Below are 20940 nucleotides of genomic sequence, written 5' to 3' on the forward strand. Positions count from 1 at the left end.
ATATAACATTTATTTCACTATCTTTTTAATGTTTAACATTTTATGTCTTTCTTTTTAGCAGCCCCCAAAAGGGGAAGAGACACTATTAGTTTTGTGTGGTCTGTCTGTGCGTCCCATTTAAATCTTGAAAACTAGAAAAGATATTAAAAATCCGACATCATGATATTTTAGACCTTTCAATGTTCTGATGCAAAAGCTGCTTTTTTTCTTTTTTTCAAAAGCGAAAAAATTTATTGTTAAAATCAACTTTGCGACCATTTTTTTCATAAAAATACACCATTACAACTATTCACTATTAATAATAACAAAACATGGAGGCTATTTAGTAGGGGAGATAACCATTTAACATATTTTAAACATATTTATGCAAAAAGGTTTTAGATTTTTTGTCCAATAAAAAAAATGTTATACAAATGTATTGCTAAGTTATGTAAGTTCTGTCTAAGGCGGATCTTTAAAATAAGGTGGCAAGATAAGATAACCAATGAGGAAGTGCTACAAAGAGCAGGGTGCCAGGACATCCGCTCTGTTATCAGCAGCAGATGCCTTGGCTGGCTTGGCCACGTTCGTAGAATGCCAGTAGGTCGGCTTCCACAGGACATCCTGTATGGCGATCTAATAGAAGGCAGGAGAGCCGCAAGTCTCCCACTTTTACGTTATATGGATGTATGCAAACATGACATGAAGCTCTTCAAAATTGACACTGGCAACTGGGAAGAGGTGGCACTGGACAGATCCACATGGAGAGAGAGCATAAAGAAAGGGTCACAGATTGCAGATGTTAGACACAACAGAAGCAGAAAGAAGGGTGACAATGCAACGGCACCTGGTGATTATATATGCCCAACCTGCGATCGCAGCTGTGTATGAAGGATTGGCCTCTTTAGTCACACAAGAAGTTGCAAAGGGAAAAGATTGTCTCTCGAGACGTAAAATGCCACAGAAGGAGTAAGTTCTGTCATACATTTATGAAAAAAAAAAGGGTTAATTTTTTTTTTTTCAAAGAGACAAAATCTATTTAATACGCATATAAATGGAACATAATTTAAAACAACAATTAATGAGTAGGTTTTCATATTATTACGTGAATTGCAGCTCGACCAAACATACACAGGACACTAGAAATGACCCTATACAAAACAATTAGATAATCATTATATGAAATCAGGTCACTTTCACCTAACCCTAACCCTAGGTCTGCTGGATCGTTGGGGCACCACACAAGATCTGTCAACCTTCTTTCTCCATTCTTCTCTGTCTTTTGCCTTTCATTCTGAAATTCTTTTTGAAAATATTGAAACCTGCCTGGGTTGACCACTTCGGGGGTCGATTTTGAGTTTTCACACAAACTGTCTTTGTAACCTTGTTTTTTTTTTAATGTTCTGGATATGAGGGTGATTATTCTTTGTTCTGGTAGTAAATTGAATGCAGTAACATTAAAAAAAAAAAAAAAAAAACAAACATGGTTCCTCTTTTTTATTTATTTTTTTGAGGGACCTGAAAAAATGTAAATAATAGGCCTACAATGTCTTAGTGCATTTGTTCATCTTTAATGAAATTAGAAATGATTAAATGTGTTTAGTTTTGTGATTTTTCAAAATTTATGGAGCTCTCCAACTGTCTGCTGCCAGCTACTTTCCTCTATGCCAAAGAGGGTCAAACGGCGCCTGAGTTGAGCTTTATAGCGCTTATGAGGGCTCTGTTACACTGTCTCCTTTAAGCTCCTCACAGGCCTCCAGTAGAACAGTTACAGTATTTTCACACATGTGACTAATGGGTTATACAAGTTTGTACAAATGAATGGCAGCGCTGACAGGTATACAAAGGTGTGGGGTTTACAAAATGTATTTTACTCATAACATAATGGAAACTATGTTTTTTGTATACAACATACTACAGATATGACCGTAGGCTCATATTTCACAAGCATGTTGCACTCTGTTTGTTGCTTGTTAGAACAACAACTGAAGCACAATTGTGTCTCAAGGGACAGTCATATGATAAGCAACAACTTTATGTACCAGTAGTTCCAGACATGTGGGGTATACAAAGATGTGGGTTAATGATTTTTTTTTCTAATTTTGTAATTTATGCGGACTATACACATCTGTGGGATGTATGCAAGAAAATATGGTATTTGTACTGTTGTCTTGTCAGCATATGCCCATTATGGAGCAAATTTGAAATCAAAACCAAATATGTGTCACTATTGGTCTAGAATAAAAGTCTAGATTGTGATTTGTATTTTTCCTATGGTTTTAAATTAGCCATGAAAGACTGAATTCTTTACATAATTTCAAGGATAAATCAGCAATACAAAAAAAATCAACAATACATTGAATTTTTAGACACACCCAAGAACAGAGGTGGCAGTAAGAGTTGGCTAGTTGGTCAACTGCCTAGGCCTGTGCATAATGTAGTCAAAGGGCCATGTACACTAGTAATAAGGCCCACAGCATTAAAGGCGGACAAGCTCATTAGCATGATGTGCTATGGTGTATATAGTCTACATTTAAAGCTCGCAGACCTGAGTATAACACTCAACCAGGGCCCTGCATACTGCTAAATGCCGCCTCTGCCAAGAAACACATTTTTGTCATGGCGTTGTTGAGAAATATGAAACTTGAAACACTTGTCATTCATGCAAAAATTGCTAGATAAATTGTGAAGTAGGCCCTCTATTATAAATCTGTCAGTAGAAATTGCTACAGATATTTCCAGAACAAGTCAAGACATGATCATATTGCATTCCTCATACATGCAAATAGGACATTTCACTGTAACAGTTCAATTGCCTTCAGACTGCTACCAAACCTACAGTCAAGTTGGAGTCCCTCAAATCAACAGTATGAAACTTGGTTTTATCAGCACATTTAGAGCAGCCATCTTTGCAAGAGAAAATAGCTGGACACAGTCATATGCTACAAAGTAAAAAGTTTTGTTCCAAATTGCCTTTCAAAAACAAAGTGCAGTTGTTTAGAGAGTATTGGAGTTTGAACACAACTATTGTGTATTGTATTAAGTGACAGTAGAAAGTAGGGACTCAAAGGTAAACCTGTTGCAGAATAAGAGTACACAATCAGAGAAGAGGTTTGGGCTTAGCACAAGAAGCATGGGAAATCAACTGCTAGGAACTAGCGACATATGACCATCACCCGATTATGAAGTTGAAGTCTTCACAGTATAGCATTTGTTCTCGTAGTTATGATAATGCAATAACTGTCAAGTAATCAAAGTCAGTAATCTTGTGTGGTCAAGTCACAGGTCTTATCAAGTATAGCATTTGTTCTCGTGATTATGATAATGCAATAATTGTCAAGTAATCAAAGTCAGTAATCGTAAGTAATCAAAGTCAATAATCTTGTGTGGTCAAGTCAATAGAATCAAACAGACAACAAACACATTGAAGTCTGGACAAAAGAATGAACAGATGATCTTTGTTTAATGTACAATTATTTTCATCATTACAATACAAAAATATCAATAAAAAGAAAGTAATATGTTGCATGGTATATTCCTGAATAAATAGCTCATACACAATTCTGGTTTACACTTAAGTCGCAATTTTCTTTGCAATCATAATATCAGTACACTGAAAGACAATTATCTCTACTATCAGGATTTTAAATTTAATTTTTTTTTTTTTTTTTTTAATTTTCTGACAGCTATGGCACAATGATCAATATTAACATTAAGTACAATATTAAAATGAATTAATATATATATTATTAATTTTATATGGTAATGCAAACTACTGGAAGTAAAAATGTATCACACCTTCTTCACATAAGCAATCTGTCCAGCAGTGTTGACTAAATGGATACCACACACTGTCATTCAAAAACATGTCTACAGTAGCTCCCCCTAGGCCAAGTATTTTACACATTAAACATTTGATCTCACTCCAATGTTAGGCTTATGAGTACTGTTACAAACAAAAAAAATCAAAATAAATGCGAAACAAGTTTGGGCAATATGTATACATGTATATAAAATCACATCATTGACTTCACACATTATTTTCTAGTTAATTTTTGTTGGATCAAATACTGAGTCTGAGAGCTGCTTATAGTCAGACCAAATCCACAAGTTCAAGACCACATCACAGCACTGATGTCATCAAGTTTGAATGTACACAAGTACACATGTAGAAATTTAAGTAAAGATGCCATAAGCTTTTTACAAAAAATGCACATAATACCAGTTTTTCTTAACCTGGGTAGGCATACATTTGAAAGTACTTAAAGTACTAGACTGAAAACGTTAAAATACAAGGTATTATATGATTAAAATTTTAAAAAACTAAAAACCTTTTTTGGTCAAGTTTTTGATTTAAAGAATTTCAAGAATTTATTTACTTATTTATTTTTCATGAATCATTTTATTTTTTGTGCACAAATCTACAAAATGTTAAGAAACAATATCAAGAAGCCATTAGCATGGACTGCAGACATTGAGAACTAAGCACATAAAATGATGTCACTATCTTAGCAACACTGTGCAAACAATTCATCACAGAGTTCTAACCTGGAAGCAGTTGCACAGTAAACAAGAAACTAGTTTCAACCAATGTGAACCTTCACTATAAAATTGCTAACACATCTACTACTAAATAACTTCATAAAATAAAAAAAAATGACTACCATTAGTACAGTTGTAGACAAAGGAATAATATTACAAAGGGTATTGCTCAATAATAAACAAAGGTGTTTAGCAATAACTGGTTACTAAGTAATAAATACAAGCCAATTTTTTTTTTTCAAATTCAATGCATTGTAAACATTAAAAGAGAGAGAGAGAGAGACATGGTGCTTTCCCTCCCTACAAGTCTCTAAGGCAGACAAAGTGGGTTCAGTTGGTTTCATAAATGAAGAACTTTCAATCATAACATTTTCTTTTCAAAAGTTTCTAGGCTCAAGAAAAATTAGTATATATTATGTTGATAAATGTATTGCCTTCATCAGGATCAGGCTTCTTTGAGGCTTCATCAGGACCAGGCTTCTCTGAGGCTTTTTTAAAAAGAAGTCCTGGCAAAAATAAAGGAAATGGACGGACTGATTCTGAGTTATTTAAACAAGTTACAGCATTTGTTAAGTTGTTAGTAAATACATCAAGGCCAGAACAATAAAAAAAAGAGAAAAAGATAAATGTGTTGTTTTTTTAAATGCGCACTGAATTGTTTTTTTCACAGTGAAAACTATTTATTTATAATTAAAAATTATGACAATATCAACATATCCTCAAATGAAAAATGATTTTTACGATGTTTAAAAAAAAGGGTTTACATAATTTTAACATGTCTGATTAAAAAATTCATTAAAAATCTAGTCTTGTATCTACATTCTTGTATGTCAACTGTATTTCACTAAAACAAAAAAGAATGTATTCAACTGAAATAAAAAAGGATTACATAAAACATAGGATAAGGAAGATATTCACCTGTCAGCTATTTGAGAAATGCACAATATTTAGATTAAAAACTTAAAAGTAGTACACAATTCATTGTAGATATGAATAAAATCATAACAAATTTGATACAAGACACATTTGTATACAATTTCATTCATCTCAAGTAACAATGAAGCTTAATGTGATGAGTGTTTTTGTTTTTCTCTGAAAACAACATAACATGAACATTTGTTTGATCATTCACACATCTTTTGTTCTCTTACACACTTTGTTCAGTCAGGAATAACTTGGTTCACAATAGTTCACATTAGTTTGAAATCCAATCAACCGCTGTTCTTGTTGTGTGGGTCTAGACTTGTCCCTTGTATTGAATTCAGTACTTATATAAACATTTGGTTGACAAATCTCTATATTAAGTTTGAGTACAATCATAAACTGCATGAGCAATCCAAGCTCAGTTAAAATCTTTCCACAATCTGTGAAGAGCCTGGTTTTGTGTCGTCATCATCATCACGCCTTGGGGAGGGCGGTACAGATGGATGAAACATCACCCTAGGTGATGAAGTGGATGGCAGTGAGGGGGGAGGTGGGAACTGTGTGAACTGATCATCTGGGGGAGGCTGGGCGGCAGGCTCTGGGTAGACTGGGAAACTAGGGGGTGGATCTTCATCCAAGAGGTCAAATGAACCATGAAGATGGTAGCTTGATAAGGAACCAGTCTCAGCCTCACTGTCAGTATCTCGAAGAATGCGAGTAGACATCTGCGCACTAGTTAAGCCAGCAGAAAAAGGTGATTGGCCAGCACCTTTGGTGCTGTCTAAAGATGGCTGACCAAAGGCATGAAACCGTGGGCGACCATCTCTGAGATCCAAAAGCTGGTCCTGACTTTGGGACCTGCTTGTGGCTCCAATGGCTGTTCCCATTTCACTGCCAAATATAAGCTCTCTGTGCTTCTCTTGCCACCTCCTCTGTTTCAACCTTTCAATTTTACGTTTCTTCTCAGCCTCCTGAAATGTAACAAAACAAGAGTCAATCTTGGAGGTTTACTCACAAAAGGGAAAAAAAGAGCATTCCATGTACGATAGCTATAAATATGATTAGTTATTAAATTTAACTGATAAAAGACACTTCCAATTAATAAATATTAACTAAAGCACTGCCTCAAGGAGAAACCATTGGAGAACAATTATGTCATGAAAGAATTCTCCCTGGAAAAACAAATTGAAACTAGAGTGATCCAAGTTTTTAAATAGCTGAATTACCTCTTCTTTCTGTTTCTTAGCTATGTTTGTGACTTGAAGAAGCAGGTCATCAATCTTTGATTCTGTTGAGTCAATATCCACAAAAGAAAGACATAAAGCTCGATTCAAGGGTATGAATTCATAATTTTCTTTCTCCATCTGAAAATATAGCAACAATAAATAATCTGAAAACATAATTTGGAAAAGACAACAACATTTTGCAGTAGTAGTAATGATAATATTGCAGAGCAAGTAAAATTCACTTTGATTGTTATTGTTTCCAAACAAAATCTATCTTTTACTTTATGTGAAAATTACAATAATTAGTTATTAAAAATAGTTGATATAAGCATATTATTATATAATGTAGAATCTATCTTGCCAAGTATAAAAGATAAGTAAAAAGAGCTGTCAGAAGCTAAGGTTGTAAAGAGAAGAGCTTCTTCAGAAATAATTAGTTCCAATGATTTGAATGGCTACTTTGCTTTCAATGTGTGTACGACAAGGCTGGCCATTGAGAAGAAAAGAGTACATGACAAACTAAGTGTTTTGACGGGAGTCTTACCAGTTTGGCCACATGGAGTTCAAGTGCTGTATAGTCACTGGCTTTGATGTCGTCTAGATGAATGATGAAGTACACGTAGGACCACATGTTATGTTCCAGTGCCACGTGGTGGTCAAAGCCCTAGAGGAAAAAAAACATAAGGGTCAAGTGGCAAGACAGTTCAATAAAAAAAAGCACATATATTACTATTGATAGAGCAAACAAAATTCAATTCAATTTGTTCAAAGTTCAATTCAGGCTTACACTTTACTTTCTTTAACACACTGCTTGTGGTTGCATACATATTATTTGTTAAATAGGATATGTTGTTATTTTGCATTGTCTGAATTATACATTAAATGATCATTCTTGTCAAATAGTTGAAGGTACAGTTTTACACTGGTACAATAAAAGTAATTATATAAAAAAAAAACATTGATTTTTTTAAATAGTATTTTGTAAGTTAAAATATAGTCTAAGAACTTGACTTACTTTGCCATGATGCTCAAAGTCATAACTGTTTCTGCTGCAAATAAAACAAGTGTCCTTCATGTCAGACTCTGCACGCCACTGGAAGTAAAGAGAGAACAAGTCAGAATATAGCTCAAGTCAGTGGATTGTTTCAATGTTCTATATTTGATTATTACAATATTTTTCTTGCTGAGAGATAATTTTGAAAGTTAATAGTATTTACACAGTAATAAATATTGTAACACTATTTCAATACATAGATATAATTTTAAACATGAAAATAGATTATGGAGTAACTATAGGCCTACTGTTTGTTTTCTTTGAGTAAGTTGTAGCTATCCTATTTATAAGAAGAATAAGGTCAGGTATTGAAAAGATTCACAATATAAAATTTAGGTCTATAGAAATAGTTGATTTGTCCTGCACTTACCAGCATCACATGTAAAATCCTAGAACACATAATATGTAGCAACATCATAAACCACTTAGACAAACATAATGTCCTCACACCATACCAACATGGCTTTAGGAAATATAGATCATGTGAAACACAACTAATAGGACTAATTGATGATTTTTCAAAAGGTTTAGATAATAGTGAACAAATAGATGCTATCTTACTAGATTTTTCTAAGGCTTTTGACAAAGTTCACCACCATAGTTTGCTTAAAAAATTAAAATATTTCGGCATTAATGGTCCACTGCATCAGTGGATTAAAGACTTTCTGATAGGGAGAGAACAAACTGTAATAATAAATTGTTCTAAATCAACACCGATAACAGTAAACTCAGGTGTACCTCAAGGAACAGTCTTGGGTCCACTACTATTTTTAATTTACATAAATGATTTACCAAATTGCATTACTTCAGGAACAAAAGTCAGATTATTTGCAGACGATTGCATAATATATAGAACAATAAAAACAACACAAGACACAGATATTTTACAAAGAGAATTAGATGAATTACAGAAATGGGAATCAAATTGGAGCATGTCTTTCCACTCAGAAAAATGTCAGTTGTTAAGAGTAACAAAAAAACTAAAACAAATTAATTCCACTTATCTTATTCATGGCAAACCAGTAACACAGACTAAAAACGCAAAATACCTAGGTGTTATAATAAATGAAAAACTGTCATGGAATCCACATATTGATGAAACTACAAAAAAATCAAACAAAGCATTAGGATTTATTAAAAGAAATTTCTATAAATCAAATAAGAAAATAAAACTAAAATGTTATTTAACCTTGGTTAGGCCAATAATAGAATATGCATCCACTGTTTGGGACCCCTCAACTCAAGAAAACATTAAGAAATTAGAACAGACACAAAATAGAGCAGTGCGATTCATAACAAACGAATATTCACATTTGACTAGAGTAACACCTTTAGTAAAATCACTAAATTTAGAAAGCCTTCAGGACAGAAGGCTCAAAAGTAAAGTAGCAATAATACATAAAACACTGAACCATAATCTTCAAATACAAAAACAAAATTTAATAAAATACTCTGAAAGACACAAAGATAAAGGCACATTCCTCGTCCCATATGCTAGGACAAATTTGTACAAATACTCCTTCTTCCCTAGTGCTATTAGAGCATGGAATGGGTTGCCTGAGCTAGCCAGGAAAACCAGTGACTTGGCAGAATTTAAGTCATTGGTTAATATGCATGACTAAATGCATGACGCGTAGGACGTAATCATCTTCTTTTTTGAAGTAACGTCTGTATTATATAAGATCTGAAAGTAAATCTCTAGCTAAATATTAATGAAGGCAAAGTGCTCTTTTGAAATCTAAAAGTATAAGGGACATATAATATAAACATCTTTCTGTGGCTAAAAGTTAACTTTTTGCTATATCCCTACAATATTTACTGATCTTTGGTTTTTCACTGTCATTAAATAGCTCAATCCATAAAAAGACAAGTTAACTCCACAATTTTGACTATCAACTGTAGGCCTAATAACCTGTTCCATCTCAATCAGAAAGAACTAATTTTGAATAGTTCTACACATGTAACTGAGTCAAAGACTAGATCTAACCTTTAAGTCTCTCAGCTCAGAGAATGTGTCTACAATGATACCAAAGATGATGTTCAGACCAATGGTGGTGATGAAGATGAAGAAAGACACATGGTACAAGACCATCGGCCAGAAACTGGAGAACGAGCTCCCTGCAGGATTGTCTCTGATCTCCTGTTGAAATACAAAATATTTGTTTAAAACTAATCAACAAAAAAAATAAATGAAATTTAAAAAAATGAATCACCTAAATTTATTAAGAATGAATATCTATTTATAAAACGTATACTTTAGAAATAGTCTAGATGATAACCTATTCTATGATAATGAAAGATATAATAATGTATAAAATCATCCCATAAGTTAGTTGAAGTATGGTGAATGAAAATATTTAAAAAATGAATGGCATAAAATATGTGAGTGCTTTGTACTGGTTCTATTTACCTCAAACATATCTCCAATGAGACCAAAACGTATGACAGTCACAGTACACTGCCAGAGAGTACTGCAAAACAATGTCTTTTCATTATCAAAGTACACTCTCAGCAAGGCAAAGCCAATCAGTGCATAGATGTAGATGACAATCAATCCTAAGATGGCCACCCAAAGCAGAGACATTCCTAAGGGAGAAAAGAAAAAAATAATATGGTACAATATAAGTACGCTCTTGCGCACGCTCCATTGGCTTCCTGTGAAAGCAAGAATTGACTACAAGGTGGCCACACTTTGTCAACAGTGTATATATAACAATGAAATGCCCCTATACATAGCGAACTGATCACTCCATGTGTCCCTCAGAGAGCCCTGCGCTCAATGGACTCAACGCTTCTAGTGGTGCCACGTTTCTCCCTCAGAAGCTACAGTCTGCGGGCTTTTTCAGTGCATGGACCAAAGGTTTGGAACTCACTCCCCATTGATCTCAGACAACATGCTACTCAACTTTCAAGAAGAACATTAAGACCTACCTGTTTAAAACTTTTTTTAGATTAGTTTGTCATGTTAGCTCTTGTGTTTGTAATGTTATAACAGCACCTAGCCCTACATTTTGTTTGTTAACAGCGCTTTATAAATAAAACTATTATTATTATTATTATTGCTTCACAAAGAGAGAGCAGGATAACTTACAAAAACCTCAGAAGAAAATTTTAATTAGTCAAAGAAAAGCTATCACAAAAAAAAAAAAAAAAAAAAAAGGTGCGACCAAAAAGGAAATTGAAGTCCCTGAAGTCATAAAACTGCATGTCACAGCTGAATTCGTAAAGTTCTGCAATCTTCCTACATCTTTGGACTTGACAAAAAATGTGACATATTTTATGAGGTAGTAATACAAACTTATCTGAGGACTTCTTTGCATGGCCTTAAAAAGGGGAAAACATGTATTATAAAAACAACTCAGGGCTATTAGTATTATCCTTATGAGTAATCAACGGTCATGGAAAATGCTTAAAATAAAGACCTACCATTCTGTGTAACAGCTTTAATGACTCCACCCAGTAACTGGTTATTGTTCACAATGTTAAGTAGGTGAAAGGAAAAAAAGTAGCCATGATACAAGCTGCCTAGAATGGATGTAGCCAGAAAGAGCTGAAACAGAAAAAGGACATTTTCAATTTAGTTTCATAATGTTTGATCAATATTTAAAAAAAAACAACAACAAACATACAAAACTAAAAAATTAATAAATACATTTTTTTCAATTAATAAAAGAAAAAGCTAATAGATCAGATAGAAGACGGGAACAGTAAACAAAAATCAAGAAAGATAATTTACAGGATGGACTTGACTAGCTAATATGATTGGTAGTCAAGACAGGTGATCTTGATTGTAGTTTTTGGATAAGATCAGCTACTTGAATTATTAGTGCTTTTGCTGTTGAGCTGATTGCTCTTCACAATTACTTGACATAAGTAGTTGTGTGATAGTGAAGATCCTCACATAAAAGTAAACTTTGCTTTATTTTTACATAGAAATGGTTAGGTTAAGGTTTTGTAGTTTAAACATCACAGAAAGAAGCCACTTAGAAATAGTATAGCATTTCTTGCAGATTGAGTGGCTAGACTTTACTTTTAAAAACATATTTAAAGGGACTTAACCAATTAGTATATATTTTTTTTTTTCTGGAGATCTAATTACAGTTACTGTTACATTTCATGATTTAGAAAAACAAAATGTCTACTTTCTGACATGTGATGATAGTAAAAAACAACATTATAAACTGACTTGGGAGTCAACAATGCCAAATCACTAATCTACACCAGATGATTTCAGCCCAATATATACAATATCTGTAGTGTGTTTTGTCTTGCTAATGTTTGAATCTGACAGTACTACTATTTGTTTGTGTACTGGTACACTATCAGCCCAATTAAGAGTCTTATCAATTACCAGATAGTAAAATGTAGTGAAACTGAAAAACTGTGTGGTCAACTTGGAAGGTGGCTCCACTTCTCTCACTTCTTCCTGTTCACTGTTGTTATCAGATTTACCACAAAGTCCTCTGAGAAAGAAATAGATTGGTTCAATGGTAACTAGTACATCCAGACTTTATGATATCATATTTATCCTGTTATTGAGAGTAATAAATAGGTTTTAGGGGGAAAAGTTTTAATTGTATTATAATAATTCATAAGAGTCTAAATCTACAGATAATTATATATTTAGACCTCTAATCTAAATTTTTGGACTTTCAATGATATATTAATGAAATAGAAATGGTTGCCTTATAATATGCTAAAGCTTATCCAGAGAGATAACACAGTATAACACAGTGCCTAATAATTTGATTACTCTCCCATCAACTTGGTTAAGCCAGGGAAGTTTTTCAACTAACCAAACATAATTCCAGTTTAGAAAAAGCCTAATTAATTAATTTTGAGAACTGTCAACTTTAATGTGTGGTTATCTAGATATTGAAATAATAATTATTTTTTTTGCCTTTGATAAAGAAAAGATGAACAAATCTGACCAACTGATGGTTAAATGAACTCTGTATGTTCTATTTATGTGAATATTTCATTATATGATAAAAGAGTCCTTGTAATCACATAAGGATCCATAAAGCGGTCTTAGTCTTAAAACATCTTCAAAAGCTTGAATTTTGTAAACTGAATACGTAGTTGAATTCTCATTATGCATTAGAAAGTGTACACTTACAGAAACCAGGTTTTGATCTCGGAAGCTTTAGGAAAACGAGGATGATAAGACAGGAAGTAGCTGATAAGCACAAACAGTGAGAACAGATTGTGAACGCCTCCTAGGACCCAAAGAGTGATTTTATATTCATCATTTGTTAATTTTTCAATGTTGGGAATAGGGCTGAGGATAGAAGAGCATGAACATATTAGTACAGAAAATAACAATTCAATGAACTATTTAATAACAAATGTGTGATGATGCCTACAATAAGATGCACTGCACAAACAGAGAAAATATGATAGGCCTATATAGTTTTATTTGCAGGATGTTTAGACATTTTATTTACACTAAGTCCATGCATAATCTAATCCAATCTAGAAAAGCACTAATTAAACAAAATGTTTACAGTTTTTAATAATTTGAATTACATAATTAACTTTCTCAATTATTTTACTTTTATGCCACATTTGAATTCTTATATTCTTTGATCAAATCAAAACAAGCACTTTACTAAAGATTTTGTAATTCAATGGCTTGAAATGATGAGAGTGTTTCTAATTTACACATGACCTTTGGATTTACATCTGGATCTTATTACTTAACTGTTTTTATTTTCCTTTGTGGTGCAATAGTGAACATCTTTTTTAGTATTGTATTGTTTTTTATTTGAATAACAATGGTTTTGCAGAGCAGTCATTATGATTATTATACAGTAAACTTTTAGCCACTTTAATTATAAGTAAATTATTTTAAAGTAGTATTCTATTAGCATAGTTGATCCCAATGTCACTCAGAGGCTAGAATTTAAGTGTTTCAATGTTTTTTCAGCATTAGCAGACCTGAGCGCAATTTATATTTATTTATTTATATTTATGCAAGTCAATATTTATTAAAAGCAAAATTGATTATAATGTTAAGTACTTGCTAAAGTTCCTTTTATTAATCCTCATTAGACAGCATTTCTTATTCCTTACAAAAGAGTAGGTTTGAATATTTCATTCTTCTCTATCCAAAGCAATATACATACATAATATCACATCTAGTTTTTCAAAAACAACGTTTGCTTTTATAGTTTCAATATCATTTTAATAATATTAATATCTTGATTTTTCAAGCTCCTTTCACACATAGTAAAAACACATTAAAAAAGTTGCACTGTCTAGTGAATATATAACTACATAGAACCATTCTTTTATTTGGAAGCAATCCTAATTGTAGGCCTATAGTATTCAAATGTGTTGCATGGATTGGTTTTATTTGAGAAGCTTGATGAAGAACAAAATAGAAATGAATACTCAGTTAAAACAAAACCTACTCAAATAATGAAGGACATGTGATTGAAGTATTCTCTTTGGAAGTGGCGACTGGAGGATCACAATCATTAAATGCTACCTTGGCTTTCCATGTGACTAGCATTATGATGTTAATTGCAAGACTCAAAACTATTGTCCCATAGTTCCACAGCAACCTGAAAGTACACGCACACACATTATATTTATTATCTATAGAAATTATAACTCTGTAGTGTGTGCCTGATGTTTTAACATCTCTAAGTTACAGATCGTCTTCTAGATAACAAGCTTAAGTCCAGTTCCTCACTCACTACATTGGGAAAGACAGCTGGCGGTGTATTTGAGACACAACAATAATCACATCAAAAGTCCAGGCTGCCTTCCACTTTCTGTTAGGTCAATTTGTTTAAAAGAGATTTCCTATGCTATATACTAATATCTTCCATAATAACATCGTTTAGAAATGGATCATCTTATATGCAGATCTATAGGGCATATGATGTAAAGGTCATATAATTCTGTGGCCCACGATTAACGAGGGTGTTATGTGGTCAGCACATTGACCAACTGCCTTTGCTCTTACCCAACTAATGATATTTCTGCCTGAAATGTTTTTTTTTCTATTTAAAGAAAATTAGATATCATCTTATCTTATAAATACAGACGTTACTTCAAAAAAAAGAAGATGACTACGTCCTAAGCACCAAGCATCTAGTCATGCATGTTAACCAGTGACTTAAATTCTGCCAAGTCATTGGTTTTCCTGGCTGTTGATATGGTGCGCAAAGGTGTATTCATTCAGCATAATCAAGAAGCAATTTTCACTTAATGTTAATCGTAGATTTTGCTTATTATTGACTGAGAACCAAGATCTTATTTAACAGACACATTTCTATTTTATACTTCAGAAACATTCACCATATTCTGTATCTTTTTTATAAAGCCCACTTTGAAATACTCCTTGGGACACAGATGAATCTAAGTAGTTCAGAAATGTATATATTTATATTCCAATTTATTTCTGGAATATAAATAATTAAATGCACAATGGTAAAAAAAATAAATTTGATTAAAAAAGTTATTATTTTTATAAATATTAACACAAACAAAAGAAAAGGTATTACCATCCTTTGGTAAAAAATTTTGAAATGGGATGATCCAATATTTTACGCTGATAAGAAATGTCCCTCATGATGTCTCTGGTCCAACCCATCAGATCTCGAATTTTGTTGCTGGGGGATGTTCTGTCAACGTTCCACTTGAGTTTTTCTTTGACTTCCTCTCTCATTACACTCTGACATTGGTAGACAACAACTAATTAATGTTTCAGTCATACAATGGAAGGGACATTCTTTAACAAAAAAGTTGAGTATAGTATGGCTGCAAGGTCATGTGGTAAGCACATCGAACTGTATCTTGATGGTCCCAGGTCAAACCCTGCATGCTCCCACCCTCTGGAGTAGGGTTGAACTAGGATGTAATTTTTTTTTATTTCTAAAGGAATGCCAAAGAACTAAAGTTCCTTCAAGTCATTCTTGATGGGACATAGTCAAAAACAAGTAGACATTTATTAATATGCAAGTCATCACTGTTCAAGATGATAGAAAATGTATATAACTCTTTACTATGAATATACTATAAGATATCAGTTCCAGATTGTCGTCTCTAAACTGAAGGTAGTTCTTTTCAGTCTACTTACTTTATTTTTCACCCTGAAATTCACTTTCTGTAGAATATCATCTTTGACCAGCTCTATAGAGCAACAGTTTTTCTTGTAATATTCAAAGGCTTTCATGTTCTCAGCTGTTACTTTGACGGCTGCAAGACATACAGTGAATTCAATTAATTCCACAAGGTTTTAGAATTAAAATAAAGTTTGACAAATGACTCAACATAGTGGGTCATAGAAAAGTATATGAGCTTACTGTCCAGGAGAGCAGGATCTATGTCTATCATCCGGGCCAGAATTAGGTAGAATATGAAGCCAACGTCAGCAACACTCTCACGAAGAGCACTCTTACGTTTACCTTTCTGGAAGACAAGAAATAAAGATGAATAAAAACAGCCCTTCAGAAAGTATATTAATATTTGAGTCTATGTGATTATGATTTCTACTATGATTTCTACAAAGTAGAAAACACCAAACTGTGGGAGATGAGTGGACAGAAAAATATAGAAGTGCAGATCTTAGAGAGGAAGTGGAGATGGATTGGTCACACCCTTAGAAAAGATACCAGCAACAGAGCTAGGCAGGCCTTAGAGTGGAACCCCCCGGGAACAAGATGCAGAGGAAGACCAAAAAGAACATGCAGTGTACTTGAAGGCAGAGAAGACCGGGAAGAGCTGGAAAACCATAAAAAAACTAGCAAAAGACCGTGGAGAGTGGCATGTTTTTGTCGAGGCCCTATGTTCCATGAGGAACTCAAAGGAGTGATGATGATGATTATGTGATTATGATAATAGGACAGGCTATACGAAAGAAGTGTTTACAAATGTGAAAAGGACTGATGGAATTGTAAAAATTCTAACAATTATATTTACTTATATCAATTCCATTTTTAAAATTAAATATTTTATATTATTATTATAATAATAAGTTCTATTTAATTCTGACCACAACTCCTTGAATAAGAGATCCACCAAAAGCTGCCAGAGATTTAGCCGACTGCAAGTAGCCTCCACTCAGACCTAAGGTAGGAGTGTTTTCACGTTTCTCTGTTAAACACCATTCATAGCAAGAGGTCATGCAACGAAAGACTGCCTCCTTGTCCAGAGCATCTTTCACTTCCTGTTAAGAACAAACAAAAATCATTCTGACCGAAGAAAAAAAAAAGATAGCACAACTTTATCAGGTCCATTACAAGTGATAGTAAAACCATACCACAAAAATACCATAAAACTATAAACATTTGTTAAAATCTAAAATAGACTGAATTTCTGTGCATTAAATATCTTACTTTGGCCACTTGAGATGCTTCTGGACCATTTTCTTCAGTCAGAGAAATAATTAAAGAGCCAATAGTCTGCTGAAGCTCAATGACCTGGTTGAAAGTAGATAAATCTATCACAGTATACACAAGTTGCATTCATTGTAGAATAAGTTTTCTAATATTTGCACAATATTGAAGTTAAAACACTTCCAATCTTTTTTAAATTAGAACTTTTTCTAAGTATAAAAACAAACAAACTGTAAAAACAGTACAAGTCTCATAATAAAATACTAGATCTAGACAAACTTTTTCTATGGTACTGTCTTCTATTTCTCCTGCTCTCAAGATAAAGTTAATGTAGTCTATGGCTTTCATGTCATACACAACCACTCTGTTTTCCTGGTTACCCTGATGATGGAAACAAAGACATGAACATGAGTCTATTCTAACATTACTTTGATTTAGTTGTTTCAATCTGAAGGTGTGGCTAAGCGGCAGAAACTGCTTGACTACATAACAAGGGGGCTCAAGTTCATAACCTGACTCAAGCTGAGTTCTGTTTGCTAATTGCCTTGTATGTGCACAAAAAGATTGGACCAGAGAGTGCACTGAGCATGAAGAATGGGCTATGCAAAAGTAATTTGTACATTTATGTTGATTTTTTTAAACAAAAGTTAAACTAATATGTTTATAAATAAGACACTGAAAAGATTCGGACTTGACAGAAAATGAGGAGTAATAGACAATTTTTGTCACTTCTTTAACATCAATAAAACATGTTCTTACTTTCCTTGTTCACAAAGAGAAATAGTACACTACATAGAATCCCAATATGTATATAAATAAAAGAAGAACAAGAATGACATCCCAATCCTATATAGCCATGTTTAGTAAATGAAAGTTATCTGGAATCACTTTGTCACAAAACCACTTTATATTTATATACTGGGATTGGCTTGGGTGGTTGTGAAGGTTGTTGTCTAGGTAGTTGGATTACTGGCAAGATACTCCAAGTTCAGTCTTTTGACAACCAGAGCCTATTGACCTCTAGCCATGGATCAATAACACATTCTCCAAAGAGACTCAACTCGTGAATAGTAAATTAAAACACTTTATGAAACTATATAACATATCTACACTAGACGTCCTGTGGATCATTAGATTATTATTATTATTATTATAGCTTTTATATAGCGATACTTTCATGCTTATAGCATGCTCAGAGTGCTTTGGTCCAATCTCATTTGTGGACCAGTGGGGGGAAGGGGGTATCTAGGAGTTGGTTTTCCATGCTGCCTTTAGGTGCTCAGTAAACACAACTCTCCCCGAGTCAGGTGTCGAACCTCGAGCCCCCTTCTAGGTAGCCAAGACAAGCCAAGTTCAAGCGCACTTAGCCTCTCGACCATGCTTCCCACCAATCAATGTAAACCAAAATAGTTCATTGCATAGTCCAACAGAGACTATCTTTTATATGAACAACATTTCCTGCTTTAACAACTCTCAACTAACTCAATCCTCCTGTCTCCACTCTCTCAGTCTCTCCTCACCAACTTCTAATAGTATACAACTAATAAACCCCTACACACATTCAAGAGGACTTGTTCACTAGGATCTCACTCCCTTATGATAGCCAAAGTAGAGTCAAACTCTAAATTTAACCCTTCAATAAACAAACACTGTTAATAACACAGTCCTTGCTAGATCTCTAAAAAGCAGAAGTGATTTAGTCACAACAAAGTGTGCATTTTATTTTCATGATACATAGAAAACATTTCAAAATGACCAGGAAAGAACTAATCTATTATACTAAAAAAATGTTGCAGGAATGAAGTCACTTACAGCACAGAACTCATTGAGTGTACTGAACAGCTGTATGACAAGGTCAATGGTGGTACTGTTGATGGTGGTGTAGACAACATTTAAAAACTGAGCTGTCTCTGCCACAATGCTGAAGGACTTCACATTATCGGGTTGCTCTCTTAAGTAGTTCTTTAAAAATAAATGAACAGACAGGTTCATGATGAAATACACGAGCTTGATACATAACTTAATGTCTTGCAAATTAAGGGCAAAAAGTGTTGTTTTTCTACCATATTAGCATTGTTTTTTATTCTTTTTTTTTAAACGAAGACAGAAAAAAAATATGTCTAAATTCAAAGAAAATATTTCATGAGAAATACTGTTAGATATAAATATCCTTTATAATTACAGACAAGATTTAAAGTTGATAGCTTATTTAAACTGATTTGAATAGCTCAAATTTTGCTTTACTCATAATGGTAAATATATTAAAATACAATTTATATATTATTCAATTTTTTTTAAAACATTTTTTTAATGAAATAACAAGGGAAAGTAACAAAGGGAAGAAGACTTGTATTTAATGATTTTTAAGTGTTTTAAGAACTTAAACCATTGGAGCAAGCATTATATAAAATCATCATGCTATGCATTGTCTCACATTCATGTGGTGAAATAATCATCACAGAGTGTAACTATGAAAAATTAATTTCAGTAGAAATATTTCTAAGAAAGGTTTAATGCAAGTCCGCAACTAGTGAAGTGATAGAAAGTGGGTACAAAATAACATAAAATGAGAATTTTTAAAAATTTTTTTTATCATTTAAACTTTTCATTTAATGTGTTAAAATCACTAGGATTTTTTTTACAGCTTGAAAGTGCTCTGTTGACAGACTCACAGTTTCAACATGAGATTTTTACAAGAAAATATCCTAGAGAGAAAGCAATTACCTGAAGGCCTGTATGCTGACCATCACAAATTCTGGCCAGGAGTTTTAAGACAAGCTCAATATAACCATCATCTTTGTACTCCAACATGTCCTTCACCCCTTCATCTAGTGCCTCAGTCAGTGACACAGACATATGTTGCAAATCCTGAAATAAATCAAATTGCCACAACTATTTAAGATTCAAAATGCAAAGTTAACAATGATATGTTGTGACCAACCTTTTTTTTTTCTTTTGTTTACATATTCTTACATACAATTATATTCTTTGATATTAAGATCAAATTTAAGAAATTTAAAAAAAGTAGTATAATTACAATTAACTCTATAAACTTAATAAACAAATTACAAAGGAAATATAATAACATCTAAAATACATGCATGCTTATAATGTTCTACTACTTTGATGTAAATATGTGAATATTTCTATTATTTATGATGAGTTGTACATAGTTATTATGATTCTTTGTATATAAAGTTGTATCTTTGTATATAAACTTGTAAATGTATAGATAAATTGTATGAGAATTTATAGAGTGAATTAATATACTAGACAGATTTAGCAATGACATAAATATTTTTATCTATACTTTTTCAATACTGACTTTAATATATTAAGCACAGGTACTAACTTTTCTTCATTAAACCATGCATGATTAACAAAACAATAAAATTAGCTGGGAGTTTTAAACATACAAATATAAGAAGAAAAAAAAAAAGTTTTGAAAAAGTAGTAATTAAAATTTTAATAATAAGATAAAATAAATAAAAAAACAAAAACAAAACAAACAAAAAAACAAAGAAAAAGCAAGGCAATGGAGCAGCTATTTTGAAATTGAACAAGTACTTGATAAGAAAAGAAAAAAATATTTTTAGCAATTTAGCCAATTTAACAATTAAGTCTTGCTTGTCAGGAATAAATGAAAATAGAGAAACAAAAGGACAGGGTTGACTATCTGCTCTGAAATGTGTAACAAGATACTTATCTTAGTGAAAAGTAATAGAGAAGAGATTCACATCCTACAAAGCAGCCAACCTTTTTATCCCCCCATAAACTCATTTTATGAAACATAAAATATGAGCAATCAAAAAATATTTACCTTTACCTATAAAAGTAAAATTACTTGAGATACTTTAACGTCAAG

General features: G+C 32.8%; 1 protein-coding gene across 7 annotated transcripts in view; it reads right to left on the bottom strand.

Annotated features, from left to right (window-relative positions):
• Positions 1 to 3423: 3423 nt before the first annotated feature.
• Positions 3424 to 20940, bottom strand: part of LOC106068995 (inositol 1,4,5-trisphosphate receptor-like) — a 132313-nt gene continuing 114796 nt past the window's right edge. For all 7 annotated transcript variants that reach the window (XM_056035022.1, XM_056035023.1, XM_056035025.1 and 4 more), the window contains 18 exons: positions 19800 to 19943; positions 18888 to 19037; positions 17355 to 17456; positions 17076 to 17159; positions 16733 to 16906; positions 16044 to 16149; positions 15818 to 15936; positions 15243 to 15412; positions 14142 to 14294; positions 12845 to 13006; positions 12077 to 12188; positions 11152 to 11275; positions 10136 to 10311; positions 9713 to 9865; positions 7687 to 7764; positions 7216 to 7335; positions 6672 to 6809; positions 3424 to 6416 (listed from right to left, as the gene is read on the bottom strand). In XM_056035022.1, coding sequence (XP_055890997.1) covers positions 5868 to 6416; positions 6672 to 6809; positions 7216 to 7335; positions 7687 to 7764; positions 9713 to 9865; positions 10136 to 10311; positions 11152 to 11275; positions 12077 to 12188; positions 12845 to 13006; positions 14142 to 14294; positions 15243 to 15412; positions 15818 to 15936; positions 16044 to 16149; positions 16733 to 16906; positions 17076 to 17159; positions 17355 to 17456; positions 18888 to 19037; positions 19800 to 19943 — 2814 coding nt within the window. In that variant the 3' untranslated portion in view covers positions 3424 to 5867. The remainder of the gene's footprint in view (positions 6417 to 6671; positions 6810 to 7215; positions 7336 to 7686; positions 7765 to 9712; positions 9866 to 10135; positions 10312 to 11151; positions 11276 to 12076; positions 12189 to 12844; positions 13007 to 14141; positions 14295 to 15242; positions 15413 to 15817; positions 15937 to 16043; positions 16150 to 16732; positions 16907 to 17075; positions 17160 to 17354; positions 17457 to 18887; positions 19038 to 19799; positions 19944 to 20940) is intronic.

This window comes from Biomphalaria glabrata, chromosome 7, assembly GCF_947242115.1.
Source record: "Biomphalaria glabrata chromosome 7, xgBioGlab47.1, whole genome shotgun sequence".
In the NCBI taxonomy this organism is placed as follows: Eukaryota; Metazoa; Mollusca; class Gastropoda; family Planorbidae; genus Biomphalaria; species Biomphalaria glabrata.